The sequence below is a fragment of the Fundulus heteroclitus genome, chromosome 21, assembly GCF_011125445.2.
Source record: "Fundulus heteroclitus isolate FHET01 chromosome 21, MU-UCD_Fhet_4.1, whole genome shotgun sequence".
Classification (NCBI taxonomy): Eukaryota; Metazoa; Chordata; class Actinopteri; order Cyprinodontiformes; family Fundulidae; genus Fundulus; species Fundulus heteroclitus.
The window spans coordinates 33,115,376-33,133,731 of NC_046381.1; the positions used below are offsets into that span (position 1 = coordinate 33,115,376).

An 18,356-nucleotide genomic window follows, 5' to 3' on the forward strand; every position below is an offset into this window, starting at 1 on the left:
CTAAGCATGACAACGCGAGGGTTGTAAAGAAAGACACAGTTTTTGTGTTGAGGGGTCAGATGATTGAGAGAAAGCGAGATCTCCCCCGCTTGTGTCTCCTCCCGCGCGGCGCTTCGAACAGGTTGAGTATTGTTTTAACTGCTTACTGACCGAGTAAACTTATGACACTCAAACTGACCTGTAGAGTGTATGGACTTATTATGTTGTAAGCTGCAACCGGTAAGCGATCAGTAACGCTTGCTGTTTACAGGGAGAGCTGAGGGGCTGCATCGCACGATTCTGAGCCGAGCGAGAACCCTAAGCTTTTTATTTACAGATTCCGGATGGGGAAGCTTATGCGTCTAAACGCTTTATATAGTTTTATTTTTAATCTTTATTATAGTCTGACTGCTTTTACGGCTGAAACAAAGACTGATTTCCTCCCACCTTAAAGATTGGGTGCGCGTAACGGAATTAAACAATTCAAAATAATCATAATAATACTAATAAAAAGATTGGGTATGTATACCGGAGTTAAATATTATAAATAACTTTAAATGATTACAATTATACTACTAAATAAGGTTGGGTATGCGTAACAGAATTAAATAATTCAAAATAATCATAATAATACTAATAAAAAGATTGGGTATGTATAACGGAGTTAAATAATTATAAATAACTTTAAATGATTACAATAATACTACTAAATAAGGTTGGGTATGCGTAACAGAATTAAATAATTCAAAATAATCATAATAATACTAATAAAAAGATTGGGTATGTATACCGGAGTTAAATAATTATAAATAACTTTAAATGATTACAATAATACTACTAACTAAGGTTGGGTATGTGTAACAGAATTAAATAATTACTATAATGATAGTAGTAATAATATTATTAATGATATGAATATAAATGAAAATAATAATAATACAATAAATAAAAGAATAATTAATTTAATAATGATTAATGATAGGGTGTCACATGAGGGGTCACGTGGTGGGGTCATATGGAGGTCACGGTAGGGGTCAATGATACGGTGTCACATGAGGGTCACGTGGTGGGGTCACATGAGGGGTCAATGATACGGTGTCACATGAGGGTCACGTGACGATCATGTGATCACCTAAAAGGTCAATTAAAAAATAAGCCCCGCCCCTTTTTAATCGCCCCGCCCACTTTTAATCCATCAAAATCGGATTAAAAAGTGACATGAGGTGTACCCCTTATGTCTCTCATATGTGTGCAGAGTTTTCTTTTAGACGAATGCCAGTGCTCGAATCACTCTTTCACTGATTGTCCTAATATCAAAGCCATATTAGGCTGATATTCATTGGACAATACCTAAGAGACCAAGAGTTATTTGATTAAACAATAAAGAACTTAAAAGATGTAATTGCCCAACAGTGTTCATAATATTATACGATGAGTGTATTGTGTTTTAGTAGTATATGTAATTTGCAGGAGAGCAAGTATTGATCACCACAAAGCTTATTAGAAAGCAGACAGCTAACTCAGACCGCACTACCACCCACCTGTTCTCACAGGAAATGTGAGAAACTGCAGATATTGTTTGTGTTTTCCAGTCCGCTCATTACAATAAAATATAGCTGAAAAGTCTTTTTAAGTTAGCGACGATTTGCTGCCAGCGTTAGCCGCTATTAGCCTCCGCTAATACCCTAGTTAAACATGACTACGTTAGCACAGCATTAATAGGGAACATTAATGTTGATCTAATGGTGTTTTGTGTAACTGAGATTAATCCGTCAAGCTAATGGTTATTTCCGGTTGATGGTCTGCTATAGTGCCCTCTAGCATCCTAAGTTACCAATTTGAGTCTTAATTATTTCCTGGAGAAATTATTACATTAATAAAAATCAGGTCCTAGAGGTTAATTTATTTTTAGTAGATCATTCTTTAAAATACAATTTCCTCAAATAAAGTTTTATCTAACCTGGAGTTACATTGTGCATGGGCTGAACACAGATGTTCTACATTTCTTAGGTTGATTTACCCTCATTTGATTTTCTTTAAGATGAACTTTGGTTCTCTATCTTGGATCTGCAGTGAACCCAAGATTCCCTGAATCATTCCGATAATGGTTTTTAACTATCTTCATTTGTCCTTTTGATATGTACATAGTTCCTTAGTTTCTATAATTTTTGCTTAGTTTAGTTAGGTTTCAGTAGCCTAGTAAAAAGGATTTGTTGACTGAAATATATTGTTAATTCAGATAAACAGCATTCTATACTGGTGTTCTTTGGATGTTCATTTTATTTCTGTTAATAGCTTCTTGAACTTGAAGAGATGTCACTCCTTAATTCTATATGTGTGCAGTTTGCCGTTAGAACGCCAGTGCTAAAATCTTTACATTCAACTGTTGTCCTGATGTCAGCTGTTTGGGCTTATATTCACCAGACAATACCTAACAGACTGAGTTACTTATTGAACATTAAATAACTTAAAACACTGCATAATAGCACAAACTTGTCTTAACTGTTGTATCATTTGTAGAGATTAAACCCATTCAGTAGGTGTCCACGTTGGCCTAATCTACGATTTTGTTTTTATTATACATTTGGCTTGCAAATGCTTTCCTGCTTTTAGTCGTCATTCAAAATACTAGTCTAATTTTTCCATTAGCATTCCCACATTCTATTTAAAAGTGCAGTTTGCTTCTGTGTATCTACTAATCAACATTCCACTGTTATGACAAAAAAAAACATTAGTACCCATTTGGTGTTTATTTGTTTTCTAGGAATCATAATTTTTAAATAGCTGTAACACTCCTCTTTTGCAGACCCTTCTGAATGGCCATGTTTTCTTACTAATCAAGTACGAAGACAACATTAAAAACAAAGTTTGATTAAACGATTATGCCTAAGTTCTGGATCTCAGCTAAAAGGGAAATATCCACAGTTATAAAACAACTTATTAATGTAAATTGGATAAAGATCTATTATCAATATTAAATAACAGCACAGCGTAATATAGTTTAACTTGGTGAGTGCATGTCTGGGAAAGACATTTTACTTTGTGCTTGGCCAAAACGTTTTGGAATCCCTGATGACAGAATAAAGACTAAAATAGGTTCACAGGAAGTACAACACAAAACATAACTCATATACCTTGATAGGCATAGCTCAGTTCATGATTTATTGCAAAGCAAATTTATATATTTAGGTTTCAGCCCACTGTAACATTGGCAGATATCCGTATTCACGAAGCTTAACATCATGAACCCTGTGGTCCACAGCTTAAAGAAACAACAGCAGCAGCCGGTCCCTCTTCATGTCCAGATGTTAGCACTGAGGCAGGAGACAAAATGAATTAATGTTGAAAGTTATTCAGGTTTATCTTCTGTTTATGTATTTTCTGCAAAAAAGTTTGGGTACTTGACTTTTATACAGCCAGTAATTGGGAAGTCTCTCCATAAAAAGGCAACTTTTAAAATAATTGTGTTTCTCTTTTACCATCTGAAAATATGTGGGGATGTGGATAAATGAACATGGACAGGTGTGGAGCTGGAGGGGGCACAGGAGGGGGGGGGGGGGGGGGTGGCACTGGACCTTTCCTGATATCTGATTGACCACCCGCCCTCAAATGAAGAAAGAACTGCAGAAAAGGTGAGATGGGAGAGGAAAAGAGATATGGTTTTATAGGCTCAAAAAGACAGCAGAAGAAATGAAAACTGCAATATAAATGTGAATCTGGTATCAGACAGGAGCGTTTCTGCGGAAGAGAACCATATTTGTTTCACCCTGATCAGACTAAAACTGACAGTTATGAACACTCAAACTCAAGAAACTTGATTGAATTTAGAAAGGACAAAGGAGCAGAAAGGAGGAAAGATTAATTAGACTAATATGTGGACATACAAGACTTAATTATACACTTCATAAATTACAAAAGCGTAATACAAGGAATTGTGGCCACTGTTGGGAGAATGAAACAATAAAACATGTTATATACATATGCCACATTCTGTTTTAAATTTTGTTTTGTTTTTGTTACATTATTAATAAACGGCAAACTATGTACACAAATCCAAATTCCTTTGTGCCTAACATTTATGTAGTGTCTCAGCCAAGAGGAATACAAGTATTAGACTGTATCTGATAGCAATGAGAAATATGAGACGGTGAGCTTCCAAGGACTGTCCTCACAGCAGGGTCAGCATCACCTGGCTTCTACAAAATATTCCTCCTGATTCAGATCACCCTCTTTCCCATGGAGCCGTATGGAGTTCACACCGGAGAGACATCACTCTCATTTCCCACTGCCTGCCGCAGCATCAGAGAACCAATACTTCTACAAACAAAGCGAAGCACAGTCTTTCTGTGAAATCAGATATCGAAGCAGCCAGGCTGGCACCACAATAAGAGGCTGTTTGTGATCTTTTGTTCAGCTTTTTGCAGGAGAAAGCTGACCCAAGAACCGCGGTTCTGCAAGCTGTGTAGAGATCCACACAAGTGCCTAGCAAGCACTGCAGATCCGGTACATTGCAGTCTTCCTAAGCCAACCTAGGGTAGGGTGACCAGACGTCCCCGATTTCCGGGGACTCTCCCCGTTTTGGACCACCTGTCCCCGGCTAAAGCGATCCCCAGAAATGTCCTTTTACCGAGGGGGAAAATGTTGTGTGTAGACTGTTATTACGGTAGAGCTGTTGCGCGCAGAAACGGGTGTTACGGTAGCTGGCTGCGCTGCGAGGAACAGAGCGCACCACTAGATGGGCGGTAATGATGCTTGTTGATGTCAGCTGCCATTAAAACATGAAAAAGAAGAAGAAGAGCACACCACTTTTAAAACAGAAGAAGAAGAAATGGAAGTTTGTTGTCATACTGATAGGGAGCTACCATAGATATCCATAATAAAGGCTAGATGTCTCGTCCGCGCTGCTGGCCAATGGGGGTCGACGTCCGCACGTGGCGGCCATCTTGCCACAGGCAGCTCGCTCATTCGTAACATTGTGTTTCAATGGCGCATGTACTTAAATAACCATAACTTCCTCAATTGTCTAACGATTCTCAAACTGTTTGGTTTGTTAAACAAAAGTCAGACATGTAGTTATGACACTGCACACTTATGAATAATTATAACCATGGAATTTCATATGAAAAGAACTGAATAGAACATACAGGTGCAATAAATATACACATGCACAAGGTATTTATGTTTATACACACACACACACATATATAAATACATATCTATATATATATATATATATATATATATATATATATATATATATTATATATATATATATATATATATATATATATATATATACATACATATATACATATATACATATATATATATATCTATATATATATATCTATATATATATATATATATATATATATATATATATATAAAACACTTTTATTTGGGTAAGATAAATAATTACACAGTCCTAATTTATGTATATTTACATACAGGATTAAAAGATGTCGGACATCTATGGGTCAGTCCGCCTTCTCAGTGAAAGCATCACATTTATGGAACTCTTTGCCTCTGGAGCTTAAGTCACAGACTGATGTTCGACTATTCTGCACAAGATTGAAAAAATGGTTCAAAGACAATCAAAAGTGTGAACACTAAACTGGCTTGTACTGTATTGTTTCTTTTAACTTTTCTTGTTTTTTATGTATTTGTGTGTTTTTACTAACCTCCCTCCCCCGTAATGTTTACACCTTTTAAAAGCCTAACCAGGGACGAAGGCTGCAAATTAGCCCATGGCTACAAGCCTTATGTACTTGGACATCGGCCACCTGTTTGGTTGCAATGTTTAATTGTACTGTCCCTGCCAAATAAATAAATAAATAAAATAAAATAAAACATACTTTTATAATATGAATATTACTGTTATAATAAAATATGAAATACTGACAAAAAAGGCTTATTGTGTGGCAACCTCTTGGTGTAGAAGCATAATCCAGGTTTCAAATTAAAGGTAACACTTAGAAGTTTCATGTAGACTATTTGGATTATATATCAGGGGTAATTACACAAAAGTTCCTATTTTTAAACCATTATAAAAGTGACATTTATTTGCTATTAAAATTGGTACAATAGTCCCCTTCACAAGTATATATAGATGTAGCATGTTGAAATCCCCACCTGTGATGGTATACACATGGTATACTGTGATGGTATACACATGGAAGACAGAGATTTAAAAAAATGACCCAAAAAACATAGCTTGGCTAATGCCCTTTGAAAAGGACGGTTTTATTGAGCTTCTGTCGCATGTTGTTGCTCTGTAAGCTAAGGTTAGTTATTTTGGCAATGTGGTGCAGCCTTAACTTAAAAAACAAGGACACAACCAATGTTAACAGCGTATGGTGGTGGCTGTCTATGCCATACTGTGTTTCTCCGATGTGCTCTCTGAGCACAAACACATCCTTTGACCCTGTCCTCTTCCGTACAATGTACACAACCTCTAGCACTTTGATGGGCTGTGATCGTCTGGTACATGAGGTCTGACGAATGACCCACTCTGCTGCCCTGACTACCATCACTGTGCCTTCTGATGGAATCACCAGATTTCCATTGTTTTTTTAACTTCAGCAGGTGGTAGCTCTGGTCCTTGATGGCAGATGCAGCATCTGTTAGCAAGCTGGCACGGCAGACATCACAAGACAGCTTTTTCAGAGCCCGTCGCACAACAAATCCTGAAATAAGAGTTGGTATATTAAAATAATTTAATAATTAATAATTTAATAATAACTACAACCACATCCACAAAGATTGTAATTTATGCCAAAGATTAATTATCATACAATCGTTATTGGTGTCAGTAAAACCTATATAATTAACCAGTGGTCTCAGCCTTGATAACTTGCGCAAGTAGCCGTGATGCACAACTGTGCTGCATGATTAAGTCATTTTTCGACAAGAAAATCTGCAATTTCGACATGTTCAAGCGTCAAGAATTATAGCCACGTTCATAACGTTTGTAAGAAACCAAACTGTTTGTAAATCCGTCAAGAATTAAATGAGATAAGAGTATTTGTGTTCGTGCTGATCACTCACCTTACATTAGGTACCCCAGAGCACGCCAGAAAGCTTGCCTGAGGCAAGATGGCCGCCGGTGATGACGTTTGAGACTCCGCCGTAAGACATCTAGCCTTTATTATGGATATCTATGGGAGCTACCCTGAGTTATGGTAAGTGTGTTAATAGATTCATTTTATTTGGATCGGGCTGATCCTGTGATAAATGTTTGGTTTGTGTCCAAGTTAAAAAAATAATCAATAAAAAGTAAGACAAGACCACGAGTTGCTGCTCACATGAGTAAAAGACACTGATAAAATGTTACAGAATGATTGAAAACTCTTTGTAAGGCGCTAATCTGGTACGCTGGTTCTCCAGGGCTCAACAAGGGTTCATCTAAAGATGTTTTAGAACTGATTGGTGACCTTTAGTTTACATTTCAGATAGAGATAACCACCTGTTTAATGTTGATTTATTATGTTGTTTCTGCTTGTAGCTCCAAATATTGTGGAACCCTAATAACCCTAATCAGATAAAATAAAATAATAATAATAATAACAATAATAATAATAATAATAATAATAATAATAATAATAATAATAATAATAATAATAGGAAGTTTTCATGTTGTACATTCTGTTTTTGGAAGTGATTTTAATTATATAATGTCTGTTTTAGAATAATGTAAGATTGATACAAGAGGAGAGAGGAAGAAGATAGGAAGTCAGAAAGGAGATTAAATGAGAGTGGAGGAAAATAGGAACACTGATGGAAAGAATGGTTGACAAGAAGGGAGAAAATTTTACTTAGAAGAGTATTAATAAAGTTCAAGTGATAAAGTGTTGACATGATTTAAGTGATAAACTAACGTATTGAGTAACGTAGTGTGTGAAGTATGCTATGTAAAACAGAGTGGCTATATACTCAGGTTTGAGTTGAGAAGCCCAATTGTCTGAGGATATAAATTCTTTCTGAGTCTCAGCATTGAACACGAGTTTCACTGCACTTCCCTAGCTGTGGCAGAATGAAGAGGCAGTTTAGTTGTATTTTTTTCTTGTGTTTTAAAAATTTCTGTTCTGCACATGATATCCTCTTCTCCTCTTATTCTACCCAGACCTCTGGATACCGTGGCTGATGGCTCTTCAGACACAGAAGGCCTTGAAGAAACCAGAGATGATCACGTGTTAGCTGACTCACTGACCGGAGTTACCTCACCTTATAGGAGCAAACAATATACTCACACATCAGCTACTACTATACACATAATGTAGTTATACACACTTTATGTAAGTTTATACATGCTCATGCTGCACTACACACACAATCACTTGCAGTCATGTCAAGGGGATTCCAAGTCTGTGCTTTTTTGAACATGTTTAACACCTTTTCACCTCACATCACCAAAACCCATTTTCTTGTCCCAAACAGGCTCTATGCACAGCTCCACTTCTTCCTGAACCTCAGCAACTCCTTTGTTTCCTGTCTTTCATTACTGGTCTGACTGATTAATCCAGGTGTGTCTGACCTCAGTAACCACCCAGACACACCTGGATTAATCAGCTTGTCCAGTAATGAAAGACAGGATACAAAGGAGCTGCTGAAGTTCAGGAAGTAGTTGAGCTGTGCTTATAGCCCATTAGTGGGAGAAATTAATCTGCTTCTTTGAGATGCACAGGCTCCTGATGTGGCCAGTTGACAGTAAGAAACACGTATCATCCTTTACCTGCAGGCTTGACCGCTACTTGTTTTTGATGTTAACGCAGAAAAAAAAACTATTTCTCATAGGTATGTAGATGTGAACAACAAAAGTATTTGTTGCACTTTTTTGAAAAGGTGGGGGAACTCTGTTTCCACAGACAGCCACAGGCTAAATGTTTGTATTTACTGGTTTTTCTTTTCCTCATGTCACTCTCTCCTTTGGAGGCGGCAGAGCTCTTTGGGCCCCACAAAATTGGAAAGCCCTGCTAACCACCCTTGACCCCTCCACTCCCACCCCACAACTTTGCCCCAACCCAGAGACACAGTTCTAGTTTTCTATTAATAACACTATTGATTTATTAATTTAATTAATCTTAGGATATACTAAAAGTGTGGAGAGGTACATTCCTGGCTTTTACACTTGATTTTTGTTGTTTAAATATTAATAAATATGTAAAAAATAAATGAAACCATTACTGTCCCCGTTTCCTAATTTCATCTTGATAAGATGTATTGATTTTTATCCACAAGCAAGAAATGTCCCCAGATTTGATTTCAGAAATCTGGTCACCTTAACCTAGGGACAGTGCAGAGTGCAGCTGCACAGGACACCCTGCAGAGTTTACCCAGAGTGCTTGGATTCCAAACAACAACCCTTCCCTTGCTTTCACCCTGAGTGAAGAATCGTCTTGGAGCGGGTAAAAAGGAGAGCAAGAGCCACAGCTTTCTCACCGCTAAACCAATTCACATGCTATGGCCCCTGCAATAACTCATCATCATTGGAGGTTCTCCAGCCACCAGAATGAGGCAAAATAGAAGATGAGGTTTGGCAAAAAAAAAAAAACAAAAAAAAAAAACAAAAAAAAAACAGGGAAAGTTACTTTGGAAGTAAACATCTCAATTTTTTTCATCCCAATGTGTTTTCAACTGGTTTTCAAGGTTAAAACCTGAAGCTAACTGACTAAGCTATGTGCTAGCCATCTTTTGAAACAAACATACACTAATGTGTTTTGAGTTGTTTTAAGGTTTTTAATTAAACTTTATTTCCATGAAGGTTTTTAAACACTAGTGGGACGTTAATGTTTGTGTTTTCCAGCCCTCTCATTACATGAAATATGACTAAAAGTTTGTTTAAGCAAGGGCTAATATCCATTAGCACTAGCTGCTATTAGCTTGCTAGTACAAAGTTAAAGATAACTAGGATTTGTTTAAACGTAATGGTTGTTTTTGATTCGCTCCGCAATTGTTTATATAAGATAAATAATGAGTATTTTGTGTAACTTAAGAGAAAGCAATCAAACAAATGGCCACTTGACCCAAAAGTGCCCCCAACATAACTTCTAGCTGTCGTTCCCTTAAAGTGCCGGTTCAGCCATTTTTTTTGTTGTCTTTTTGTTCTTTTGTGTGAACATAGTTCCTTAGTTTCTATGATCTTAACTTTACTTAGTAGTTTTAGGTAAGTTTCACTAGCCCAGTAAAGAAGAGTTGTTGATTGGGATCTAGTGTTATTTTAGGTAAACATTATTAATTGTGTTCCCTGGACAGACATTTATTTATGGTAATAATTTATTATATTTGAAGAAAAGTTGTCACTTATTTATTCCTCACTAAGACCAAGAATCCTGTATCTCAGAGAATAGACTTTAAAATACTTCTGTTAGTCTATAAATCCCTGAATGGCTTAGCACCTAAATACATCACAGACTTGTTATCAGTGTATCAACTGATAGGCTCCAGCCTACCCTGCATACCTAGAACCAGAACCAAACATGGAGAAGCAGCATTTAGTTGCTATGCTCTGCTTATCTAGAACAAACTTCCAGAAAACTGTAAAAGTGCAGAAAGCCTGAGTTCCTTTAAATCAAGATTAAAAACACATTTGTTAAGGACTGCCTTCGACTGTTCTAGTTAAACTGTTTTACTGAAACATCATTTGTAGTCCAACTATTTTTAATGTTTGCTTTTAGTTTCTATTTTTTCAAGTTCTATTTTTTTTTTTTTACATTTTATTCCTACTTGCTTTTATTCTGTTTTTTTCCCTGTATTTTAAGCATGTAAAGCACTTTGCATTGTCCCAAACTTTTTCAGCCACACACCCCCTTCCGTGTCCCAACCGTGTTGACGCACACCCAATCTTCAAAAATAAAAAATATAATAAAAATTATATATATATATATATATATATATATATATATATATATATATATATATATATATATATATATATATATATATATATATATATATATATAGAGAGAGAGAGAGAGAGAGCGAGAGAGCGAGAGAGAGAGAGAGAGAGAGAGAGAGAGATAGATAGATAGATAGATAGATAGATAGAGAGAGAGAGAGAGAGAGAAGTTGCAGCTCAAACGTCATGATAAAGGTTATATAAATAAAATTAGAATGTAATTTGAATTAAATTGCAATAAAGTTACACCCAACATCCACAGCAGAAGCCAGAGAAAGATCGGTCAATCCTCCACAACCTGAAACGTCTCTGAAGTAGAGACCAGGTGGATTCTCAGACTAAACTCTGATGATCTACCCATGTGTGTTCTCACTTTATTTATTTAATGTACCAGCTTCTTAATCTGAGTCTGACTAGGTTTAATTACCTCTACATGTTACACCTGCACTAATTGCTCCACCTACCTTACCTTCTGTCCATTCCCATATTTATTCAGTCACTCACATTGTTTGGTTCTCCGTAATGCTACCTCTGCACCTGGTCTCTATGCTATTTGATTCCTGGTCTCCACAGTCTGTAAATTTGGCTGTTTTGATTAATAAACTGTCACCCACTTCATCATGCAGCTCCTAGACTCTAGCCTGCAATTCCATTCACCTACAAATACTATAAACCGACACAGACTATGATTTAAAAGGGATCTAAGACATTTCAGAAGTTTTAGCCATTAATTATAAGACTGTTTGGATAGTGTAGTTCTTGAATAATAATCATAATTTAATTATTGATTATCATAATACTCATAGGTTCCAGAAATGTGTCTGTTGCAGTATTACACCTTACCTTCACCAGTGGGGTAATTCCTCTGAAGGACACAGATCTCACTTAGGGGAGCAGAAGCGTCCAGCAAAGAGAACGCTCATGGTGGGGTTATGGCGGATGAAGAAGAGGAAGGGATGGTTTGCAGTGAACTCAGGTGGAAAGCAAAGCAAATCATTACAGCAAGTAGTGGCAGCAGCTTCAGTTCCCTCTTCATTCACCTCCACAAAAGCTTTGTGGGAGACTTTGGACAGAAAGAGCTCCTTGCAGCCAGACATACCTGTTCCAGAAAAGAAAGGAGAAATAAAATGAAAATCATTTTCATAAATGTATGAAAATATAATTAAAATTCTGAAAATTATTATTACAAAGCTGCCTCCTTGTAAATAAATTGTCACATCCAGTTTTATACATACAGAAGCAATAAATTTTTTCTGCTTCCAAAATCTCCGACACAGAGATCACTGCTGTGAAATATATATAACATATCTCTCTGTTTCCTCCACGTCTCACCAGTGAGATCACACTTTGTCTCATCAAAGGCGTCCTTCATGCCCATGCTGCTCAGGACTTCCTTCAGGTCATACGCCTCCTCCAGCTTGAATCGAGGCAGCATCACTTTCAGCTCATAGCTTTCCATCTTGTCTGGATGAGTCCACTCCATGAATTTCTCATAGGTCAGGTGTTTCTCCAGCTGGATGGATAATATCTCACATAGTTCAGAGAAAATCTAGAGTCTTATCAATCTGTGACACTGAGAGAGTCCTACCTTCTCCAGACCGGTTGTATCGTCTTCGATCTCTTTAGGTAAAATGATGAGCATGCTCAACTCCTTCCCTTTATAAGGCTTCTCTAGGATCTGTCCAGCAGAAGATTTCAGACAATAAAGAAATATCCTGGCAGCTTTGCATGCTGTAAAAATCCCATGATTAATTATATTGGTTAATAATTTTAACTCAGTCACTAAGGAGCATTATCACAGATTTTTCCTCTCAGCAGCCATCACACTTTATAACCATCACTGCTCCCACCAGCCTAAGTTGATTACATCACTGCTGTTATTTCCTCATTTATTTTTTCAAAGATAGTTTTTCACTTTTTTATGCACAACAGGCCCATTTGTACCTTTTCAAGTCACCCTACTCAGTGGCACATTTCATTTATTCTCAGTGAGCCATTTTTAATAACTAGACTTTTTCCCTCACCTTCTGCTGATCCACCTGAATTTCTCCACTGTGGGTCAAAAAAAGATCACTCTGTTCATTACCTGACAGTTAACTTCAGGAACAAAAGCATTGGGGAAGAAGGAAGTCTGTTTCATCATCTGTACTCGTTTTGTTTTTTTCTGTGGAGAAATACAAGAACTCAGGGATCTTGAAGTGATCTTGAAATGGTTGCAAGAAACAACAGAACCGATTGAAAGACAGACAAATATCCTCAATAGAGAGGATGGTTAAAAATATCATATTGAAAATCAGAATAAAAGAGTAATTCTTCCTCCTTGATGACTGCTCCTCTTTATCCTGGTGTACAGTGTAATATTTGGCTTAACAGAGACTTTTTTCACTTCTAGTCATTTAGCCTGCTGTCATGTTCACTGTTACCTTGTTGAGTTTAAACTTGCCCTTAAAAGTGCAAACTTTCGGAAATGGTTGATCCCAGGTTCCTTTGAAGTAGATGGCATTAACCAGAACCATCCTGGTCATGTTGTCCACCGCGCCCTTAGGCACTATATCTCTGATTTTTCCTGATCACAACATGGACACAACATGGATCAGATGAGAACCAACACCACAGAGGCTGCAGCTCTTAACAACATCACAATTACACACTTCTCCACCAGATGGAGCTCATGATGTTTAGATTTCTCATGGTGTGTGTGTGTGTGTGTGTGTGTGTGTGTGTGTGTGTGTGTGTGTGTGTGTGTGTGTGTGTGTGTGTGTGTGTGTGTGTGTGTGTGTGATCCTGCTCCTCCACCCAGCTGTTTATCTTGACCCTGGCTTCCTTACACCTGGTGCTGAAGTCCACAGACTCCAGCTCTGAGTTGTAGTGAGTCCTGGTTTGGGTCAAAAACTCCTAGAAACACAAACAGCAGATTCATGATTTAAACCTAGAAAAACAATCATCTACCATCAGTGATTGGTTCAGTTTATGTAGTGAAATAATACTGCAGCCAGCATTGCTTTATTAATTTCATTCTATGACTCTAATGGTGATCTTAAACATTCATAGTAGTTTTATAATAAATCAAACTATCCTAAACATGCCCATGTTTGCTCAGGGTGACTAACACACCCTCACCTGCAGAAAGCTGTAGGTCTGCTCTCCATACAGCCTGTTGGCAACACTGAGAGCAAACGGAGCTCCTGGCTGGTTGAGATCTCTCAGCAGTTTGGCAAACAGACTGTGGACATCATCCTGACAATCCTGGGTTTTCAAGCACTGAAGAGGGAAAAAAAAAGTCACAAATCTACGTATGTGTCCCTCTACGTTTTCTGTTCAGCTGATTCATGTTCAGAGTGTAAAGATCACCTCTGATATCTGAGTGGCTGTGTTGCCTCTGGCTCCCAGCATCACCATAGCCAGAGCTGAAGAGATGCTGAAAGGAGAGAAGAAGATGTTTGCAGTCTTGTTGTCCTCACTCAGCTTTCTGAGCAGAGCCAGGGAGAAGGTGGTGTTGGCCTTAGATAGAGAGCTGGGTGGGTCCATTGTGTCTGATGTAAAGAGAGGACAATCATTTTAAAGTCATACTATGTCATAAGAACAATTTCTTTGTTAGCATTTTCTTTATATGTTAGAAAAAAATAGCAATTCTATAACATCATTTTAATTTTCCTTATGACTGATCAACTTTACTCACCAAAGATACTGGTTGTCTTGAAGAGATCTGGACTGTTTTTATGGCAGGAAGGGGATAAAGAGAGGATAAAGCCAAAGTCATTTTCAGGATGAAAGACTGACTTAAACACAGCGATTTTAAAATTCCTTAGAGAATTATGTACAAATTTTACTTACTGGAAGATACTTGTCTTGAATAGATCAGGACTGTTTCAGTGGCGGAGAGATTTAGGTCGACAGCTTCCTTTAAAAGGGAAAGTAGTGTGTCAAAGCTGGGCTATGATTGGTCCTTTACAGGTAGACGTGGGAAACAGGTTCTTAGCCAAATATTTAATTTCCTTGGAATCAGTATGTCTAAACTCCTTCAACTTTATGGGTTTTTATTTTTTCAGATATTTTGGGACACTTATCTAAAAGCAAAGAGTCAGGTAAATGAGGATTAAGGGGCCATCAATCAGGGTTCTAACCCCAACCTGCTGCAACAAGGATTTTTAGGTCAAGGTAATCAGAGTAACTTAAGATCCTAATTATTTATGTTTGGGTAATGATTATCTTCCACAATGACACCTCAGCATATGAAACCTTCTGTTATTTGTATTCTTTGTGCTCGTCTTGCTTCCCTCTGAACTATGCATCCCCTATATGCTGCACTATGTTCTCCTCCACAGTTACATTTTACTTTGTCACATTTTCCGTATTGATGTGCACCTCCAGTTCTTGCGCACCTTATTTTCCCTTTGCACTCCTTTGCCACATGTCCCATTCTTTGACAAACAAAATACCTTATTGGATTCGGAACGTATTCTCTCACTCTGAAGTTTATGTAGCCAATCTGCACGGATTCTCAAACTGCAATATTATTGCCATGGTCATTAACAACTCCATCTCTTTTGTGTTTTATCCTTGTTGCATCAATGACTATTCCTCCTTTAATTTCTTGTTTGACATCATCCATTGTCATGTCAAGTGGGAGTCCTGAAATTACTGCGCCGGTGTCGTGCGAAATTCAGTTCCCCCTGTGAAAATCTGTTCCCCCTGTGTCGGGAGCACGCATTGAAGCCGTTTTCACGGCGCTTCTGATCGATTTCTCGATAAAACAATTCATATAATCGTGTCAAGGTTGTAACATTCAATTTAATCGGCAGCTGTTGTTACAAAATTGTAAAATAAAAATAAATAAACAGCAGCTGAAATATCCATTTTCTCCTCTCCTCCCTCCATAACTTTGGGAAATAAAGAGCAACTGTTTCCAAATTCTCAAAAATTATATATGTGATAGCATGTAGTATACTTGAAAATTCCTTAATCCAGTAATCCGTCATATTTTACATTACAACGAGATTTACCAGGAAGTCTACACTCTCGTCTTTTCAGGAAGTCTTAATTTTTGTGCCCTGCTATCCATAGACATAATATAAGAGTAGACCCCGCATCGACCGCTTTCGCCTATGGGTGCTGACGGGATTTGGGGGCGCCATCTTGGGGCGGTCGACAGCTCATGTGTTGACCAGGCGCAGAATCAATTTTAATCAACTATAAATTGTTGAATATTTAACTTATTTCCACGTTGTTGTTTTTTTTTGCTTAAAACTTTAAAACTATAGCTATTATAACAAATGGTCCAGTGCGTTTAAATAATCTTAGTGGAGTTAAAAGTAATAGAATATTCTGACAGGATGTGCTTCAAAAAATAGCCACTCATACCAAAAAAAGTTAAAAACAAAGCAACTGGACTTGTTTTCCATAGTTTCCTATGTTTTGCTTCTTATCCAGGAAGCTTTCTCAATTCAAAAAGTCTGGAGTAATGTGGAGTATCAAGTTTTATACTGTTATGAGCACTTTTAGTCTCGCTTGTCTGTATATAGTTTTGCTCCTATGTAGATAAGTGCTGTTTTCTGTAGATCGGTGTCTGTGTGTGTGTATATATATATATATATATATATATATATATATATATATATGAAGAAAAAGACAGATTTATGTGTGTATAATTTGTGTATATATTAGATTAATATGTAACTGCAAAATATGTAAGTACGTGTATATTTTTCATCCAGTTTGACTTCTGTTTAAATTGCTTTGGTTCTGAATAAATATGTGTAATCTGTCTGAAAGGTCACGAGCATTGTGAACATATGATTAAAATGAGATCTGAGCTGCCTCCTATTCATTTTGACAGCAGCTGTCTGATCTGTGGTCTGACCCAAGATGGCCGCCCTGTAGGCACGTCAGCCTAGCGGCCGGCAGCGTCCAATGGGGCGTCTACGTATATAATGTCTATGCTGCTATCAGCCAGTTTCCATCCTCTTATTTCAGCAATGGAAAATCATAAATACATGCTACGTTTTGGAATACCGTGTTTGGTGGCTTACTTTTATTTGTCACTTTTTAAATCTGTGTTTGAAAAAAAAATCTGCAAACATATCTAGACATCCCTGCGATAGACTGGCGACCTGTCCAGGGTGTACCCCGCCTCTCGCCCATTAACAGCTGGAGATAGGAGATAGGCATCAGCATCCCTTGTGACCCCACCAGGGATAGGCGTGTTAGAAGATGGATGGATGGATATCTAGACATCTTTTATTTTAAGTACTTGCTCCATCACCTTTTATATGCCTTTATCGCCATAATCCCAAATTCTTGTATTATTTTTATTTAGTTTTTTTTCTTTGACTTGTTGCACTGTTATTTGTACCTCCTGACGATGGACCATATAATAGTGCAACTGGACCCTAGACTTGTGGTGCAGTCTCTTTTATTTTAAGTACTTGCCCCATTACCTTTTATATTATCACCATAATCCCATATTCTTGTATTATTATTTTTCTTTTGGTCATTTTCTTTAACTTGTTGCACTGCTATTTTTACCTCTACGGGATATCGTAGTATAAGATTTGTAAACTAGAAACGTTCAATTTCTGAAGAAATTGAAGAAGGCGCCCGCCTGGTGGTGCGTATAACTTTCAAAGGCAAAGCTTCTGAGTTCCTTGGTTGTAGGCTTTTATTGCTTGGGGATTTTAAATCAAATGCTTTTAGAGGTTCTTCTAAAGCAGAGGTTTGAGACAAATGTAAAAAGATTTGTGTGCAGTTTGGCACCAAATATTCCACATTTTAAGTCCATACCTGGTACATGTATGTACGTAGGTGCTCTTGATCCACCAACTCTGTCCTTGGGAAGCTTTCCCCAATTTATTGAACAGATTCTTCTTGACAATCCTCACAAAAAGTAGTTCTTGCTGTTGCTGGTGCACTGTTTAAGACTAAATATTTTCCTTTTACTCAACTTTCTTTAACATGTTTGTAATGTTTGCACGTTAAACCTTGTATTAGTCACTGTTACAAAGAACATAAGATAGCCGTTGTTGTTGTTGCTGTTGTTAATTTTATTGCCGAGTGCTTTTACACGGACATGCCGGTTAAACTGTAAATAAAGTAAAAAAACAAAAAACCTCAATACTTAGTATTGCAATATTCAATAAACACAAACTTAAACATAGATTTAGGAGCTAGGCTTGACCTAACTAACCAGTTATAAGGCAGAGTTTACACTTAGAAAACTTCGTGACATAATAAACATTAGCATTCATCCATCATAGTGCAGCAAAATACAACTAGCATTTGGCTGATTGGCTCTAGCAAATTCACCAGCCACACGCTTAGAACAGATGAGAAAACTCGTCACCTCACAGCGTTAATATAACTTACCACATTGGGCAACACTCATGAACTCCAGTAGGATATGTTCCTATGGCCGATTTTGCTTCCGCTTACTGCAACTACTATATAACTGAATGCACCTTCCCTACTCTGCACCTTCTTGTATGAG

The 18,356-nt window shown here is 37.3% G+C and overlaps 1 protein-coding gene and 1 pseudogene across 1 annotated transcript; both read right to left on the reverse strand.

Moving 5' to 3' along the window:
* LOC105920364 overlaps positions 1-18,307 on the reverse strand; it is an 84,859-nt pseudogene extending 66,552 nt beyond the window's left edge.
* Positions 4,048-18,352, reverse strand: LOC105920358 (leukocyte elastase inhibitor-like). Its single transcript, XM_036125564.1, has 12 exons — positions 18,236-18,352; positions 14,708-14,774; positions 14,553-14,584; positions 14,225-14,406; positions 13,994-14,134; positions 13,653-13,768; positions 13,297-13,441; positions 12,960-13,037; positions 12,462-12,551; positions 12,206-12,386; positions 11,717-11,972; positions 4,048-4,296 (listed from the first exon to the last, which is right to left on the reverse strand). Exons 4-11 carry the CDS (start codon positions 14,399-14,401, stop codon positions 11,755-11,757), a joined length of 1,146 nt encoding a protein of 381 aa, XP_035981457.1. The 5' UTR covers positions 14,402-14,406; positions 14,553-14,584; positions 14,708-14,774; positions 18,236-18,352; the 3' UTR covers positions 4,048-4,296; positions 11,717-11,754.
* Between the last annotated feature and the right edge of the window lie 4 nt (positions 18,353-18,356).

Bases quoted from the DNA above. Each gene is read 5' to 3' on its own strand.
- LOC105920358 (XM_036125564.1), bottom strand. From the start codon at position 14,401: ATGGACCCACCCAGCTCTCTATCTAAGGCCAACACCACCTTCTCCCTG. The intron at 12,387-12,461 runs GTAGGACTCTCT...TTATCCATCCAG, and splicing joins ATACAACCGGTCTGGAGAAG to CTGGAGAAACACCTGACCTA. The intron at 11,973-12,205 runs GTGAGACGTGGA...TTTCTGGAACAG, and splicing joins GACAAAGTGTGATCTCACTG to GTATGTCTGGCTGCAAGGAG.